The 15,818-nt window shown below is 31.3% G+C and overlaps 1 protein-coding gene across 1 annotated transcript in view; it reads right to left on the bottom strand.

Annotated features, from left to right (window-relative positions):
* The window catches only part of LOC129230395 (1-phosphatidylinositol 4,5-bisphosphate phosphodiesterase gamma-1-like), a 126,727-nt gene that overhangs the window by 84,710 nt on the left and 26,199 nt on the right, over positions 1–15,818 (bottom strand). The window contains exons 6-8 of the mRNA XM_054864793.1: positions 14,656–14,745; positions 1,891–1,992; positions 679–794 (exon numbers count right to left, since the gene is read on the bottom strand). Coding sequence (XP_054720768.1) covers positions 679–794; positions 1,891–1,992; positions 14,656–14,745 — 308 coding nt within the window. The remainder of the gene's footprint in view (positions 1–678; positions 795–1,890; positions 1,993–14,655; positions 14,746–15,818) is intronic.

Below are 15,818 nucleotides of genomic sequence, written 5' to 3'. Positions count from 1 at the left end.
TTTTTAGGCATTCAGCCTTTCCAGGAATGTTGAAAAATTTAGGATATTATTTCAAACAGGCATGTACTACTAAACAAATCTTGAATATAAAGCTGACATGAATTTTGCAAATTAGAAAAATTGCTCACCAAGAGCTAAGGACCATCAGAAACAGCAAATATAAAATCGTTGTTTTTATTCACATGAAGTGTGTGTATTGCCTGTTAATTACATACAGGGAAGAAAGGTGCAAACATTCTCAAGGCTGAATGTTTCAAACAAAAAGGAGTGAGGGTGTCTCAAATTTAGATTTTGCGAAAATGAAGGGATGGAAATTTAAACTTAACTATGATGAATACATGAAAGAAAAATGATTCTGTTTACTTTAAGATTTTTTTTTTTTTCATCACTAGGCAGTGAGAAGTAGTTTTTACTTTAACATGATCACAATTACAAATTAAATTAAAAACCTAATTTATTCACTAGTTACATACTACTTTCTATTTTTAATCTTGTTCTGTCTCACCCGGTCTAAAAATTTTTAAAGACAAATCTGTCAAAAAAAAAAAAAAAACAGAAAACTTTCTTGCAGTACTCATCATGCATTTAACCTGCAGTTTCACACAAGATTAATGTCAATTTAAGTATAAAATAGCAGATACATTCACACATTCAAAAAGGCAAATGGAAATAACTTACGTATTATGAGATGTAGCAATCCAATAATTCACAAGAGAATGATTCATATCTTGATTAACTACAGAATAACTGGGGTCAAAAACATCATTTTGTTTTGAAAACAAAAAGTCTAGGAACTAGAAAAACATTGCAAGTTACTAAGGTACTAAGTAACATAACTGCTAACATATAATTATGATTACTATTCAAAAAGAATGATAATGATGATTTTGTCTCAAAAAAAAAAAAACTAAAGAGAGTGTTTGGAAATAGAATAAAAGTTTTGAATGCACTGAATATATACAGACCTCAGTATAAAAAAAAAATTCATATTATATGAGAGCATTTCCAACTTTTCTAAAACTGCCACTGAATAACAGAATGGCATTGAGTCTTCTAACTCAAACAAAGAAAAAAAAATTGCAGGAAGCAATCTATCAATTCAGATGATGTTTATTTCAAACCTTTTAATGTACTTTTAATAGTTGAATGAACAAATGATTTGTGATCCACTTACTGAGGCAGATTGCGGAAAAACATTAAAAAAAAAAAATCTAAGTCCCCCAACTACAGGAAAAGCCTCAAAACCAAGGCAAGAATTTTATTTGTTCACGCTCGTAAAACAAATGGCAACAAATAAAAAATCTCCAACAGAAATGAAAAATTTTAAAAAGTTACAGTCATATTATCAATTTTGTAATAGAAATACGACAAAAAAAGGGGGGAAAAACTATCTTTGAAACATTGGTGAGTATGTGAAATATGTAACTCAAATTGTGAGAGATTTACAGGAACAAAAAGGAAAGGAGGCGAGAGAGAGAGATTTTTTTTAAAAAAAGAATACAGGAAAGCACTGTTTATACGTTTTTGTCAATTATATGTTTTTTTTAAATTGGTCCCTGCAGAGTCTAATACACATTAACCAACACCTATTGTACGTTTTTTTCATTTGTACGCTTTTTTCATACAGTCCCTTCAAAAACGTATAAACGTTGCTTCACTGTATTAGCAACTAATTTTTTAAATGTATATAAGTGAGTAGTTTCAAAACTTAGGTTTTGGTTTTTATTAAAAAAAATGATATACCAGAAAATAGTCGGAAACAAAGGTAGCAGAACGATAAGAGTGAAAAAAAACGTTTAATAACAATTTGCTACACATTAAACAGTCTAAAAGTTGGTGAATGGTTGGCATTGTTTTATAATTGAAAAATTAAATTAATGAAAAACAAACCTCAGGTATAGTGAAGAACGGTTCTCGCGCATCTCGACCAGGATTCTGAAGAAAATCACACATCAATTTTATTGTTTTAGCTTCATCATATGCATTTGGATCCTTGAAAAACAAATGGGCATTATGTTACTTTGCTTAATATCAAGTTATAAGTGTAAACGAATTTATTTATAAGAATGTTTTTTTAAAATAAAGAGTATTCTTATGAACTAACTATTAAACTTTTCCATCCAGACTTACCAGAATTACAAAATAGTAAAGCATGAGAAATAAAATGAAAAGACAAAAAAAAAAATTGTACTTCAAAAGCAGATGAATGCTAACACAAAATTGATACATTTCATGTTCTGACAGTTCTGAGCTGTTAGAAAACATAATCCACAGGAAATAAAATTAATATTTGTAAAGTTTTTAATTTTTGAAAAGTAATTTAAAAGATAAAAATAAGTGGTTATAAATGGGGGCCGTACATTTTAACTTCCTTTTACAAAGTAAAGAAAGTATTTTATTCACAAAAAAAATTTTCACCCAAAAATCAGCCTTAATTGCCATTTTGATCGCCATCAAATGAATACTGAGTTTTTTTTTTTTTTTTTCAACTTGACCACACGTGGATGTATGCCTAAGATTGTATAGAAACCCGAAATATCCATTTTGACAATCCCCGAGTTAATTACAACGAGTTTTCTCGTGATGTCCCTAGGAACGTATGTATGTGCATATATATCTCCCATAACTCAAAAACAGTATGTCCCAGAAAGTTGAAATTTGGTATGTAGACTCCTAGTGGGGTCTAGCTGTGCACCTCCCCTTTTGGTTGAATTTGGATTTTCCAAAGGGGCTCTTTTACACCTTTTTTTGGGGGAGGGGGATTGTTAATTTCAATGCAAACTCAAATGATGTTATAATTTGGCAAACACTAGGTGATATGTCGCCAAGTTTTGTTGTCAACTTGGCGACAAATTTCGAGTTTTTCTTTTCAAGTATTTTTTTAAAATTTATTCTGGTTTCATTTTGGCCACTATTGGCAATATTTAGAGAGTTAACCATTGAACCACAATAAAATGTCAAATATTGGGAAAATTAATCTGTATATATATATATATATATACATATTTTTTTTTTTTTTTTTTGCTTCAGTTTGCAACAAACTTGGGGTAAAAATATTTTAAGTGTTTCTTTGCTTACTCCAAGGATCTATTATCATTAAATTAGCGTAAAAGGAAGTCATGTCATGCACACTTCAGCTCGTTAATCTCAATTATATCTGTGAATGTAATTTGAATAAATATAAATATAGGCAGGAAATTTCTGTTCTGAAGATCTGCAGTGGGACTTGTACACAACATGCTGTGATTCTCAGGTTTTTTTAAAAAAATTTCGGACATGGGGCTTTGGATTGAGTCTGATCCTCTAGTTTTACCCCAAAAAATAAGTGAAAAATTTGTAAGACAAGTCTGTAGCAAAAAAGGTTGTTTTTGATGTTTTTATAGGGTGGAATACCATCATGAGTCTTCTAACATGCGACAAATGTTCGTGCTTTTGAACTTTTCATGTATCTAGACCCTTAGAAGAATGTTAATGGTTAATATGATGCTCCCTTCCTCTCCAAATAAAAATAATGACTATGAAACTGTTGAAAACTGAAAAAGAATTAGACAGAGCCATTTCCAACGGTGGGACGTGATAGTAGAAAATGGTGATCATGGATTCAGGGGGTAAGTTTACATAAGAATCAGCAAGAATGGTGCCAGAAGCATTTTGAAGGTTTTTTTTTTTTTTTTTTTTTGTTATGCAGTGTTATTGTTGGTAAACTTTAACAAGACTAGAGAGCTTGTCACTAGTCCTGGGTGCCACCCATCTGGGGGGTGTCACCCAAAGTAGAATTGCTAGTTTTTTAAAAATATAAAGATAAAATACATTTTTAAGATTACAAATTTAAAAAAATTTGGGGGGGGGGGTGATATTGTAGAGTGAATATAATACTCAAGACTGGGTTCATATAGTCTAAATGAAGACCTAGTTGTGATTTCCTTTTAAACCAAAAAAACTGAAACAGTATTTTCCCCTGTGTTGGATTTAGGTTTGAAATAATTAAGGGGCGATGAATTTCATATACCCCCTTATTTTTTAGTCCTTACAACGGCTCTGCACATACACGTCTAGGGCAATATGAAAGTGTTCGGAGTTTTTATTTGTCTTTTGTAAGTAAACCGAATTAAAATATAATAATGACACAAATGTATGGTTGTTTCTGAAAATTTTATGAATTTCATGCTTTCACAGAACATTAAACCTTTTTTTTTTTTTGCATTTGTAGGAGAGGGGGGAGGGTGACACCACAAATTACCACCCCGGGTGTCACTCATGCTAGGTACGCCACTGACAACACTTTCATCTTTATGCATGAGATAGCTCGTTTTATATTATTATATCACTGTACACTTAGAACAAGACAATATGTCATCTACAATATTTTCCAATATTGTTTCCGATTTCCCAAAAGTTTATTAACTGACTTTTGAGCATGTTCGGGTTCAGTATCAGTATGTGTTTACAAAATTTTTACAAGATGAGACAAGGGCATATAAAAGGAAGGGGCTGAGGGGGCCCTGGCCCCTCCCAAAATCCGGAAAACAAAATGTTTAAATAAAAATAGTTATGTTTGGTTTTTGTTTGTCTCACAAATAATTTCCACAATTTTAACTCACAAAAATAAATAAACATAATGATAGTGATAATAATAATTCACCAGGTAGTGGTAAAAGCATGTCTTTGGTTAACAAAGTTATTTTGACAAGAAAAATCTAGTAACCTTGGGGTAAAAAATGTATTTCTTTTAAAACGAATTCTTTAAATTTAAATTTTCTGACACATGCACATCATTAGTTAGCAAATTAGGTTTCTTACTCTTTCTTTAATTCCCCTTTTTTTTTCTCGCGTCAGTTTGAAGGTAAGAGTCTTCAAAATGCTACCTCCTTAATCTCCTCCCCCTCAAAAAATTTAAAATAAGGTTTAATTATTCGGTTGGGGTAATAAAGTGAAATTGATTTATTAAAAACGAATTTATTTAGATGTTTTTAAGACATCAATTTCAAGAACATTTCCCGGAGAAGGGGCCCCCAAACTGTGAAAACAGTATCTAACACACATCTTGGTTGTGTGTCATGGCACAACATGGCATGGTTGAATGTCATGGGCATCCAGCCCATGACATTCATTTCAATTTTGACATCTTGAATTCAATTTATGGTTGGGATAAAATCCATTAGTAGAAACAAGAAACTCAATGAGTAGGGTGCTATCTCAATTTGCGATTGCAAAAAACATAATTTGAGAGAATTCAAGATCTTAAAATTCAAACTAATTTTTTATTTATTTTTTTTAACTGGAAAGATTAGCATTAAAAAAGCCAATGCAGTTTGATAAATAACTAAAACTGACAAGTTCTGATTCATACAGCAATATTACTCATATGATTACCCTGTAAGAAATGTGAAAGCAACTGCAACAAAACTATGCATTTATTTTAGATGGAAGTTGGTATTTCCCCTTAAATGTTCAGTTTTGCTGCTGTTACTAATACTTGGTCCATGAGTCCATCCATAGTCCATAAGTCCAGCAAGGCCGTATTTAGAAAAAAATTTCGGGAGGGGTGCCTGGATTCGCACATTGCTCGAACAAAGGCACGCACACACACACACACACATTTATATATATACCGTTGGCTCTATGTCGAACAACTTTCAAGGGACCACAAAAAATTGTCCTTAAGTAGAAAGCATCCTTAAATAGAATGCTTTTAACACTGTAGTGGACCATCTGGGACCATGAAAAGCCGTCCTTAAGGCTGCTCTTCAGTGGGGAAGAAAAACGATCTCGCTTGAAAATGGGCCTTTTCTTTAAACGAAAGCAGTGTACATCAGTGAAATCATTGACACTTCAACAACCAATAGAACGAACGGTGACCGATGAAAGTGTGGATCATGTGACCTGTCACATTTTGCAGGGGGACAGACCGGACGCTCCCCCTGCTGTGCAAGTCAAGGGAGGTATAGCTGTCGGCGAAATGAAACCGCAGCTTTTTACAGACCCTTCCAAGGAAATTCTAGTTCTTTCCCTCTTGAGTCTTGACTACATAGGTAAAAGAAAAATAACTCAATGTAAAAGGCGCGGCATTTTACATTGCCGCGCATTTTGCAATCCTACTTGTGATATTAATTTATTTGTATTCGCACTAAAATTAATTTTGAAACGAAGATTTTTTCCCCCATTAATACAGTTTCAGATCTCATCTAGGAAAAATTAAAGAATAAATGAATATTTGCAATAAATAAATTCATAAATTCGTTTTATTTTTAGAAAAATGTTCGTTATTGAAAATTGATGATTTCAAAAAAGGAAAGAAAAAAAAAGATAGCCTGCATGACCACACTGAATTTTAACAAAATGAACTCTAAATTCTAACCAAAAAATTTTCTTTAAAAATGGATGATCCTACTTAACATATTTGAAAAATCAAGTGCCGAATAAAAGTGGGGACTAAAAATACCAGTTATCGGTTGGCGAAATTGTTTCGCTTCCGCTGCCTGTTTGCCACTCTCCCCAACCCCATCCGAGTTGTCAGAAAACATTCTTCTTAAAAATGAAAGTAGATCCTCTTTGCATAGTTAATACTTGATTGTACAATTAACATTAATGCCACTAATTAGTTACATTAACCTATATTTGAACTGATAATATTTATATTTTAGTGGTAAATTAAATGCTACTTTGTTGGTCAGTTACCTGTTTTACAAATGGAGTGGCGACTAAAAAAATGTGGCTACTATAATTGCCTTTTCTCATCACTGGTGACCAGAAAATTCCCCCAATCTTTATCTTTGAATCCTTTTCTTTTTGAAAAAATATTTATTTATTTATCTAATTACTATATGCAGATGAGAAGGCTATGATAGCTTTTCTCAAGGGGTTGTTATGGTGAAAGTTCTTTCAAATTGAGCATAACAACGGCAAAGTCGCGGACGGCTACGGAGAAGGATTTCCTGAATTTGAAAAATTAAAGATTTTTCTGTGATCTTTGTTTGTATGCAGGGGTGCTCACCCTGCTCCAAACTCAAAGGCACAAATCACCCCTTCACCCACTCTCAATGTTTGTAAACTATCTTACGCTGAAATTTTGGAATAAAGCTAAACCTAGCACTTTTAGAGTCCTAGTTACTAAATTCCTAGTTACTAAATTCGGCAAAATACATGAGGTATTACATACACTATATGACCAAAAGTATTGGGACACTTTCAAAAATTCACAATTTTACGGATTTCTCGAGAAATAAAAGACCAATTGCTCTCTGCTCTGTAATTTTTTTCACATGAAAAGTATACTCCAGACGTCAAATCCAATATCAATTAAGTCTGCTATTCATTTAGGGGACCAGCAACAAAATATACGTTCTTATCATGAATCACTCTATAACGATGGCAGGAAAGTGTTGCCAGTTTATGAACGATCCCTTACCATTCGTCGCATATCCTAGAATTATAGAAATTTGGCTCATTAGATCGCTGATAACTTTTTAAATTTGAAAGAAATTGCGGTGGAATTTTTTTCATGGACTTTAGGAAGTATCTGAGCTTTGGATTATGAACGTTATAAATTGCTATCTTCCGTGCATGCACAGTGTTTATTAATTGCTTTAATTGTTCATATTTCATCAATTTTTCCATGTTTTAACTTCAAATTTTATTATTATATCTCTCTAAAATGCTGTCAAATATTCTAAAAGTTTAGTAACGTTTGACGAAATACTCTGCGTGATATGAGGCGAAAACCTTCAAAAAAAATTTGCATTTTTGAAAGAAATGCTTATATTTCCATGGATATAAGAGATACTTTCACAAAAATATAAAAATAAGTTTTTGATAGATTTTTAACTCATTTCTGAAAATTATAGCTTATTCCCAGCAATTTACAATGAAAAATGATCAAAAAACCTTTTTTTTTATTTCCTCAATTTGTTGTTGGTCCCTAAATGAATAGCAGACTTAATTTTTATTGGAAAATGACAACTAGAGTATACATTTTATGCGAAGCAATTTATAGAGCAATTGGTCTATTATTTCTCGAGAAATCCCTAAAAATGTGAATTTTTGAAAGTGTCCCAATACTTTTGGTCATATAGTGTATATAGTGCTTCTGCTTCAACACATTGAGTTTTTATTAAAATTTTATAATAAGTCTTGTGAGTATCTGACCCTTGTTAGTTGTCATGTAATAAATATTAAGGGTTGTCCTTTTTCTCAGGAGGTACGAAAATATTACCTAGATATATATCTGCCAGAAAAAAAATCTCGAAATACTTAGGTGAAAAAAATCTCAACGCCTCGCTCTGCCAGATTTTAAAGTTTTTATCGCTCTGCCTCGTTTTCATGCATCTTGCATTTAATGAATCAATAATAAAAAATAAAAAAAGGGCAAGAAACAGATTTGCAGGAAATACATAAAGTTACGACAAAAATGAAAATGAACAGCTTACATTTAGCAAAGCAATTATTACAAGTAAGGGTATTTCACAATTTAAAAAAAAAGAAAAGAAAAACCAAGACAAACATTTTTAAAGTTCTGTGTTACGCACTTCTGTGCCGAAAAATTATAGTATCGTGTCTTCAGTCACAGAATAAAATGAATGTTCTAATCAAATGATTATTAGTAATTTTATCATTCGTACTGAACAAAAATCTTTTTTGAGATCACACATTTTCTATTCTATTGACTCCTAGTAATATGTAAATACAGCGAGAGAAAGGATTTAGCTTCTTGTTTAAGAGAGGGAACCATTTCTATATTTAATTAACATGATCTTTATCGTAAGCATACTATTTACTCAGAAATACTCCCTATTTTTCCAAGCACTGTTTGGGGGCTATGCCTTTTAATTTTCTCGAAAATAAAATATTCAAAATGCAGTTTTAGACGATCTCTGGTAGTATTTGGAAAATGGGAGTTCGGAAGCTTTCCCCGGAATTTTTCGAAATAGTCTAAAAATGCAGTCTTGATGGGGGGGGGGAAATGTCAGTGTTATAAACATGATTGTAGGATATCTTTAGTAACGTTCTGGGACATGCAGGTTTTTGAAATCAAAGTTCCAAAAATGCAATTTCAGAGGACATTTTTTTATGGTCAAAGAAGGACTCCCTTCCCGAAATTTTTCGAAATTAAAGTCATAAAAATGAAATTTAAGACGATCTTTAATGATGTTTTTTTTAAGAGAGGAGGAGGGGGGGTGCTTATGTGACCCGAAAACCATTAATGCCCGTAATTAATTTTTTCTACATTGTATTAAAATACTGATCTAGCTTCTGAGAATGAAAATAGAAAGCAGTGAAAACTTGTAACTCCCATTCTATATTGTTCACACCTTAAGGCTGAAAACGTCATAAAAACTAATACATACAATGCTTAGTAATTCTAGCATGGTGTGTTTTTTACATTAACCGAATCATATTAAATTACTAATATATTTTTCATGATTTCCTATGTATTTAATGAGTATGTTGGTGTACGGAATGTTTTCCCCAACTGAATAAATGTTTTTGAAAAGTATTTTTATTCTCCAAAAATACATCTTCCAAATTCTTAAAAAGATAAATAAAAAAAAACTATTTCTATTGTGAGAAGTTTCTGAAGACATCAGAAAGCCTTATGTATTTTTGTTTTCTTATCAATCTTAAATGTCGGTATTAGTAATCTATAAATTTTGTATTTGGATGAAATTTTGTTTTTAATTTCATCCACATTGATGTTTTTTTTTCCTGAAATGTAACTTTACACCCCCCTCCCCTTTTAAAAGTAAAATCTACTTAAATTAAACCTTGAATGAACACAAACAATTAGTAACCATGGCGACGAAAATTTGACTTCTTAGTAAATATTAAAACAACGAGCTAGAGTTATTCTTGTCATCATGACAATCTGAAAAATCAGAGCAACATCAGCTTTGGTCAAGTAAAGATAATAAGCATTCGCAATTGCTCAAAAAAAAAAAAAAAAAAAAACTTATTTTTTTCTGGAAGGATAAATATTGTCCTGAATTTTAGTTGTTTTCCAAAAATGATAGCGCTGTTGGAGAAATAATATTTAAGCAAACGTACTTAAAAAAATATAAAACATGTTTTTTAATTGTAAAGACTATCTGTACAAGCTTGATTGGCTCTGAAAAGTATGGAATAACACAAGTACAAGATTTTTTGATTTAAACACTCAAAACTTGCAGTTATTCAAAATATGGATATATTTAAGCTATTTCCAAAACAGTTAATTAAAAATAAGTATTTTAACTTTTTTTTTTCATTGTTTCCGGCAATAAATAAAAACTTGAGGTAAAACGCAGGAATTATGACACAAAATGTAAGCTAGGAAATAGTCTTTAATAAAAATAAAATTAGCTACAATTCGCATTGCTGCACTGGAAAATAAAAATTATGCTATTTTGTTTCTCACATAATGCTTTAAAAACTGTATAATATCGTACATGTCTTAAAATAAGGAGTAATATTGCGACCCCATAAGAAACGTTCCACGATTCTATTTGGGGTCAAATTATGCATCGTTTTCTTCCTTAGGAAGTTTTCTAAAGAGAAATACAGTAAAATCCTATTACAACGTATACTAATACAACGAAATACTTGTTTCAACCAAATAAATTTCTAGTCCCGATTCTGAAATTCGATGAATTTTACTGTATATTATGAATTACATGTTCAATGTGTGATCCTTCTAAAGAAATTTGAAGAGTCTGACTCTTAAAGACACAAATAATTTTCAAAAAGGTTTGTTGAGCTGTGGAAAGCACTTTATGTGTGTACATTTGTAGTAACATAAAACACATGTAAAACGATGCAAAATACCTAGTATCTGGAATCTAGAATACGATTTAATCCATATATAAAAATATTTTTTTACTGGAAGGGAAAAATGTCAACTTTTCGCATTCGACAGCAGTGTAAAAATGTTCATTATATTGTTAATAAACAATTTGACTCAGAAATATCCCTTTCCAATCTATTTCTTTTCAAACCACAAATTTGAAAAAAAAAAAAAAAGCAAATGCTGCTAATTTAACAGCTAATAGCACGCATCTACATGAAATCACTTTCAAAAGCACTTGATTCTTCAAGAAAGCCTTAGGAAAAAAGAGGAGAACATCCATCGAAGGTCATTGAGGGGAACTAATGAGAGGGTAATAAATCTTACACCCCATTAGCTCTCTCCCCTCAAAAAAGGGGCGTTTACTATGAGGGGCGGGGCAAATGCAAAAAGTGAACGTATTTTGAAATTTTTTTCAATAGTTAGAACCCGATATTTGTTTAAAAAATGGTCGCATTATTTCAAACAAGATCTCAAAAGAGAGCTGGAAATATTTTGCATGTTAGGGCGTTCTTAAAATTTCGATAGCACGAGTTCCAGATGTTTTACACAGCGAAATGTCCAACAGTACCTCGTTTTCGAAGAAATTCATTTTTTCTCGAATTTTAAAAAATCGGAGAATGGACACATCAAAAAAGTAAAAACTAAAATACACAGACATGGTCTTGAAAAATACTCAGAAAAAAAAATTGATCCGAAAACTTCACAGGAATTTGTAAAACAAGCTCCAACTTTCCTCGTAGGTTAACATTAGATCCGAATCTTTCAGACTCTCAGTGAAGAGCACCCTTAAATAGAGCGTCGTTAAACAGAGAGCCAACTGTATATTTAACATGGAAGATGTTTTTTGTTTCGTTTTTTAATGCTTCTACTGTTGTTATTTTATTTTAATTCCTTTTTTTTTTCCCACCTTGTAGTGGTAAGTTAGAAGTTAGTAAGCCCCTTTGAGTGGGATGTAGAACATCGAAAATCTCAGGGTGTCCTGTGGTTTCTCCATTGGGAAAATTTTTGAAAAATAGACTTAAAAATCTGTAATTTAAGGCCTTATATGGGGTGATTGAGACTACAAAAATATGAAGAAAAATAGGCAAACAAAACCTTTTAAAAGTTATGCATTGTTTTGAAAATCAAGATCAATCAAAATAAAAATTGTTTGCTCGATAAGTTGTTCACATTAATCGACAGAGAAGAAAAACGAGGGAGGAGAAAAAAGAAGCACATTGTCATTTGCTCATATCGACTTTTAGTGTAGTTTGTTTTTGTGATCATTTCTCCAACACCCCCCCCCCCCTTTCATCAAATCCTCTGCAATAAAAATTGTACAAAATGGTTTTTTAAGGATTGGTGTAGAGAATCAGAAAATAAGAATGAAAGAGTAATATAGTAGTAATCTGGCCATTTGGTCAATTCATACTTTATTTTCTTGATAAGAGACAAATTGAAGTACTTTCCCAAGAATTTCAAATACTTAGATAATTTTCTAATACTCTAGAACAGTTAAAATTATTTAAGGCACTTTATTTGTACTTTTCAGAAGTTGATTGCACAGTCTTACAAAATGATTATAACTTTGTAAGACACACTCGTTTTAAGTTAAAAATAAATGTAACGAAATATTTCTCAAAAGAAACAATTTTTTTTTCAATCACAAGTAGTGCACAAAATGAAAGAGTAGAGTAAGTGTTATATTTTTTCTCATGCTTAAGATATTAACAGTATGCAATAGATGTAAGATAATAATAAAATAACTCCTAAAATACTGACCTTCAGTATTAAATAAATAGCAAAACATGGACCAAATCAGTCACAAATTTATCTTGGAAAAATATGTTTCCTGGCACGAAATTAGTGCAGTGTAAGTTTTATAAGAGTTTTAGAGGGAGGAGGGCAAGTCTACCAAACTGACAGGGCCTGCCTTGGCTCCGAATTGACTTGGGAAAGAGAGTAGAAAGTTCTAACAAGGGTCTAAACTTCAAGCATGCTTTGCAGCTAATGAGAATTGCTTTTCCCGTATTTCTTCAAATTTTTACTCTTTTAATAGTTACAAAATTAAGAATAATAAAACTTTGTTGTTGCTTTCCTTTTCCGACATTAGAAAGTTTAAAAAAAAACACTTTCTTCTGTTTTACGGTACAAAACACTTCGGATTGGGGGGGGGGGGGGGGGGGCTGGAGTCCAAGTACTCTGGTAAAGTCGATCACCAGATTTGGAGATGATATCAAGTCCTCTAAACCTAGATTCAGGCAGTCTAGGATATGCTCGACAGAGGCTGGTTCTAGATGACACTTGTTGCAGGTTGGAAAAATTTGCACTCAGAGATAAATGTCAATCCTTTAAGATGGCAGCTGTTAAGCATAGAAATTGCTGTGATATCTGATGTACAGACCTCAAGTTCAATAGCATAGCCTGAGCATTTTCTACATTACAAGTGGTGTGCAGAAGGGAGTAAGCCATATTTATTAGCTGTTTGTTTTCAGTTTTGTACAATATATTACTAAAATATGAACTACTACAGTATGATCTTTAACAGATATTGAAATAAAGTTAATATACAAAAAGAAAATTATTTTGGTACTAATACTAAAAATTAAGTAGAAAGTGGTTTGGTAGTAGTACTTAATATTTAAAAAAAAAAGAAAATCAAATGCTTGCTCTTTTAAAATTTAGTATTTTCTTTAAAACTACCAAATAATTGATAACAGTTTAAATTTGAGCTTAAAAATAAATTAGTTATTTAAATAAAACTAAAACAAAATGATGAAATAGAAATATGATCACATCTTAAAATACATTTTCTAACTTTTTCAATAATTGAAACACTTATAGGATTTTAAAAGATTGAAATATGTAACACAGCATGTAATTTTCGGCGAAGCACAAATTTAATGTCAAAATATCCTCCACCCCCCACCACTCCACCCCCATTAAAAGTTTTACATGTATCTGTTATAGACCATATCAAAACTCACCTCAAGTATTAGTGATTTAGTTTAAAAATCCCTGGAAATTGTTTTAATTTACAAATTGAAATTTTTACAAAATGAGATTAATCGAGACATTAGTTAGAAAGTAATTAAAAAATTATTTCTAATGTATTAATAGGTCCTCTCCTGTTTCATTCTAATGGTGGATGGATTAAAAAATAATGTGGAAATGAAAAAGCGGACTCAAACTGCGAAATTATATGAATAGTTTGAATTTCTGCTCCCCAAAACCTAAACTCATGAATCAAGATTTTACACTGGCACAGTGGGGAGAAAACAGGGGATGGGAGAGATAATGCTAGTCAAATGCAGTAAGTTATTTTACAAAATAAACAAAAATTGTAAAGCTGAAAACTTTAAATTTGTCCTCTGAACCACATGAGGGCACTTCAGCAAAATGGAAAATTGGTGATTTGAATAGAACAAATTGGGAGAGAATAAATCGCCTTTTGGGGAAAGAAGGTATTTTTGATGCAGAATTGGCACTACTATGTTTCAGTTGAGGAATAAATAAAACAAATAAATATTTTTATTTTAAAATTAGGAATATCAAGGCAAAAAGTTAAAAATCACGACAAATCATAACTAAATATTTCCTACAGTAAAACCTGTCAACAACGATATTGTTAGGACCTAAAAAAAATAGTTATAGACAGGCTATCGTTATAGACAGTTTGATTATTCATGCTGACATTTTGCTGGGACCAAGAAAAATATCATTAGAGACAGGTTTATTGTTATAGACAGTATCATTATACCCAGTTTTCACTCTATCAGGAATATCAGGACAATTAGAAAATCTGATCATATAAAAAAAATTTTTAAGTGTTTGAAATATATAAACCAAAGTATTACCTTTTGCTGTTCATGCAGAAAGTCTTGAAATTCTTCAAGACTGACAAGTTCATCATCCTTTGTATAGAGATAAAAAAAACTACTGAGCAACTGAAACATAATTCAAGTGTTAATTACAAGCTAAGTTAGATTGCTTTAAAAGATTCAGAAAGATTCTTGCAGTTAAACAACACGTAGATTAAAGAAAGAAAGATTAAAATGCCCAAGTTCTCAGTACCTTTTAGGACATAATGTAATAATTCAGTAATAAAAAAAATAAAATAAATAAGCACAAAAAGTTATTTTATGAATATATTTCTTTTTACTTCGTAATTTGCTACTTAGAAAAGCATAACATGCAGAAAAAAGTCATAGTTTTCAAGGAAATTAATAGCATTGATACACATTCAAAAATCTGTGATTTACTCATGATCCTAACTTATAAACATTTTAGCCCTGAAACTTGCTGATTGTCTTTTCAATTTGTATTTGTACACTCATCATGATTTAGTTTGTACAGAGTTAGTTCAGAAATTTTGCACATTTTAACCATGTCCAAAAATGTTGAGATAAAATTCCAGACTAGATAGAGTGATTAGTGCTTGCTCCGGACTAGTACTTAAAAATGAATTGCAGCAAACAATCTCTCAAAATTTGACATTAAAACTTACTATACTGAAAGGTCAACAGCTTAAATTTTTGATATAGAATTCTTTTCGTACCCCCCAAACTTGAAATTGAAAAATAAGCCCATGCTTTGGCATAAGTTTGAGACAATAACTTGAACAATCAACCTAAAATTGAAAGAAGTATAAAATTATTTCAAAAAGTCTCCATATAAGCCACCTGCATAATATAACTGCAAAATATGAAAACAATCCTCATAACCATAAAGCACAGTTCATCAGCTTTTTTATTTAAAAAAAAAATCAAAAAGTCTTTCAAACGCAGTGTTGTTAAATTTAAAGCAACATATTCTAAAAAATGCAAAACTCATTTATAAAAATAAAATGAACTGATTTCAATTAAAGATTTGGTTAACAAAATCACTTGATTCAAATCGGATTTAAATCCATGAAAGCAGATTTAAATCAACGAACCTTTTTTTGCCGTAAAGTAATAGAAATCAGCAGAGAGGGTTATATTCACGGGCGCCCATATGCAAAATTATAAGGGGGGGGGGG

This window comes from Uloborus diversus, chromosome 9, assembly GCF_026930045.1.
Source record: "Uloborus diversus isolate 005 chromosome 9, Udiv.v.3.1, whole genome shotgun sequence".
NCBI lineage: Eukaryota > Metazoa > Arthropoda > Arachnida > Araneae > Uloboridae > Uloborus > Uloborus diversus.
The sequence above is the reverse complement of the archived record's forward strand: the minus strand, read 5'-3'. Positions and strand labels throughout refer to the sequence as shown.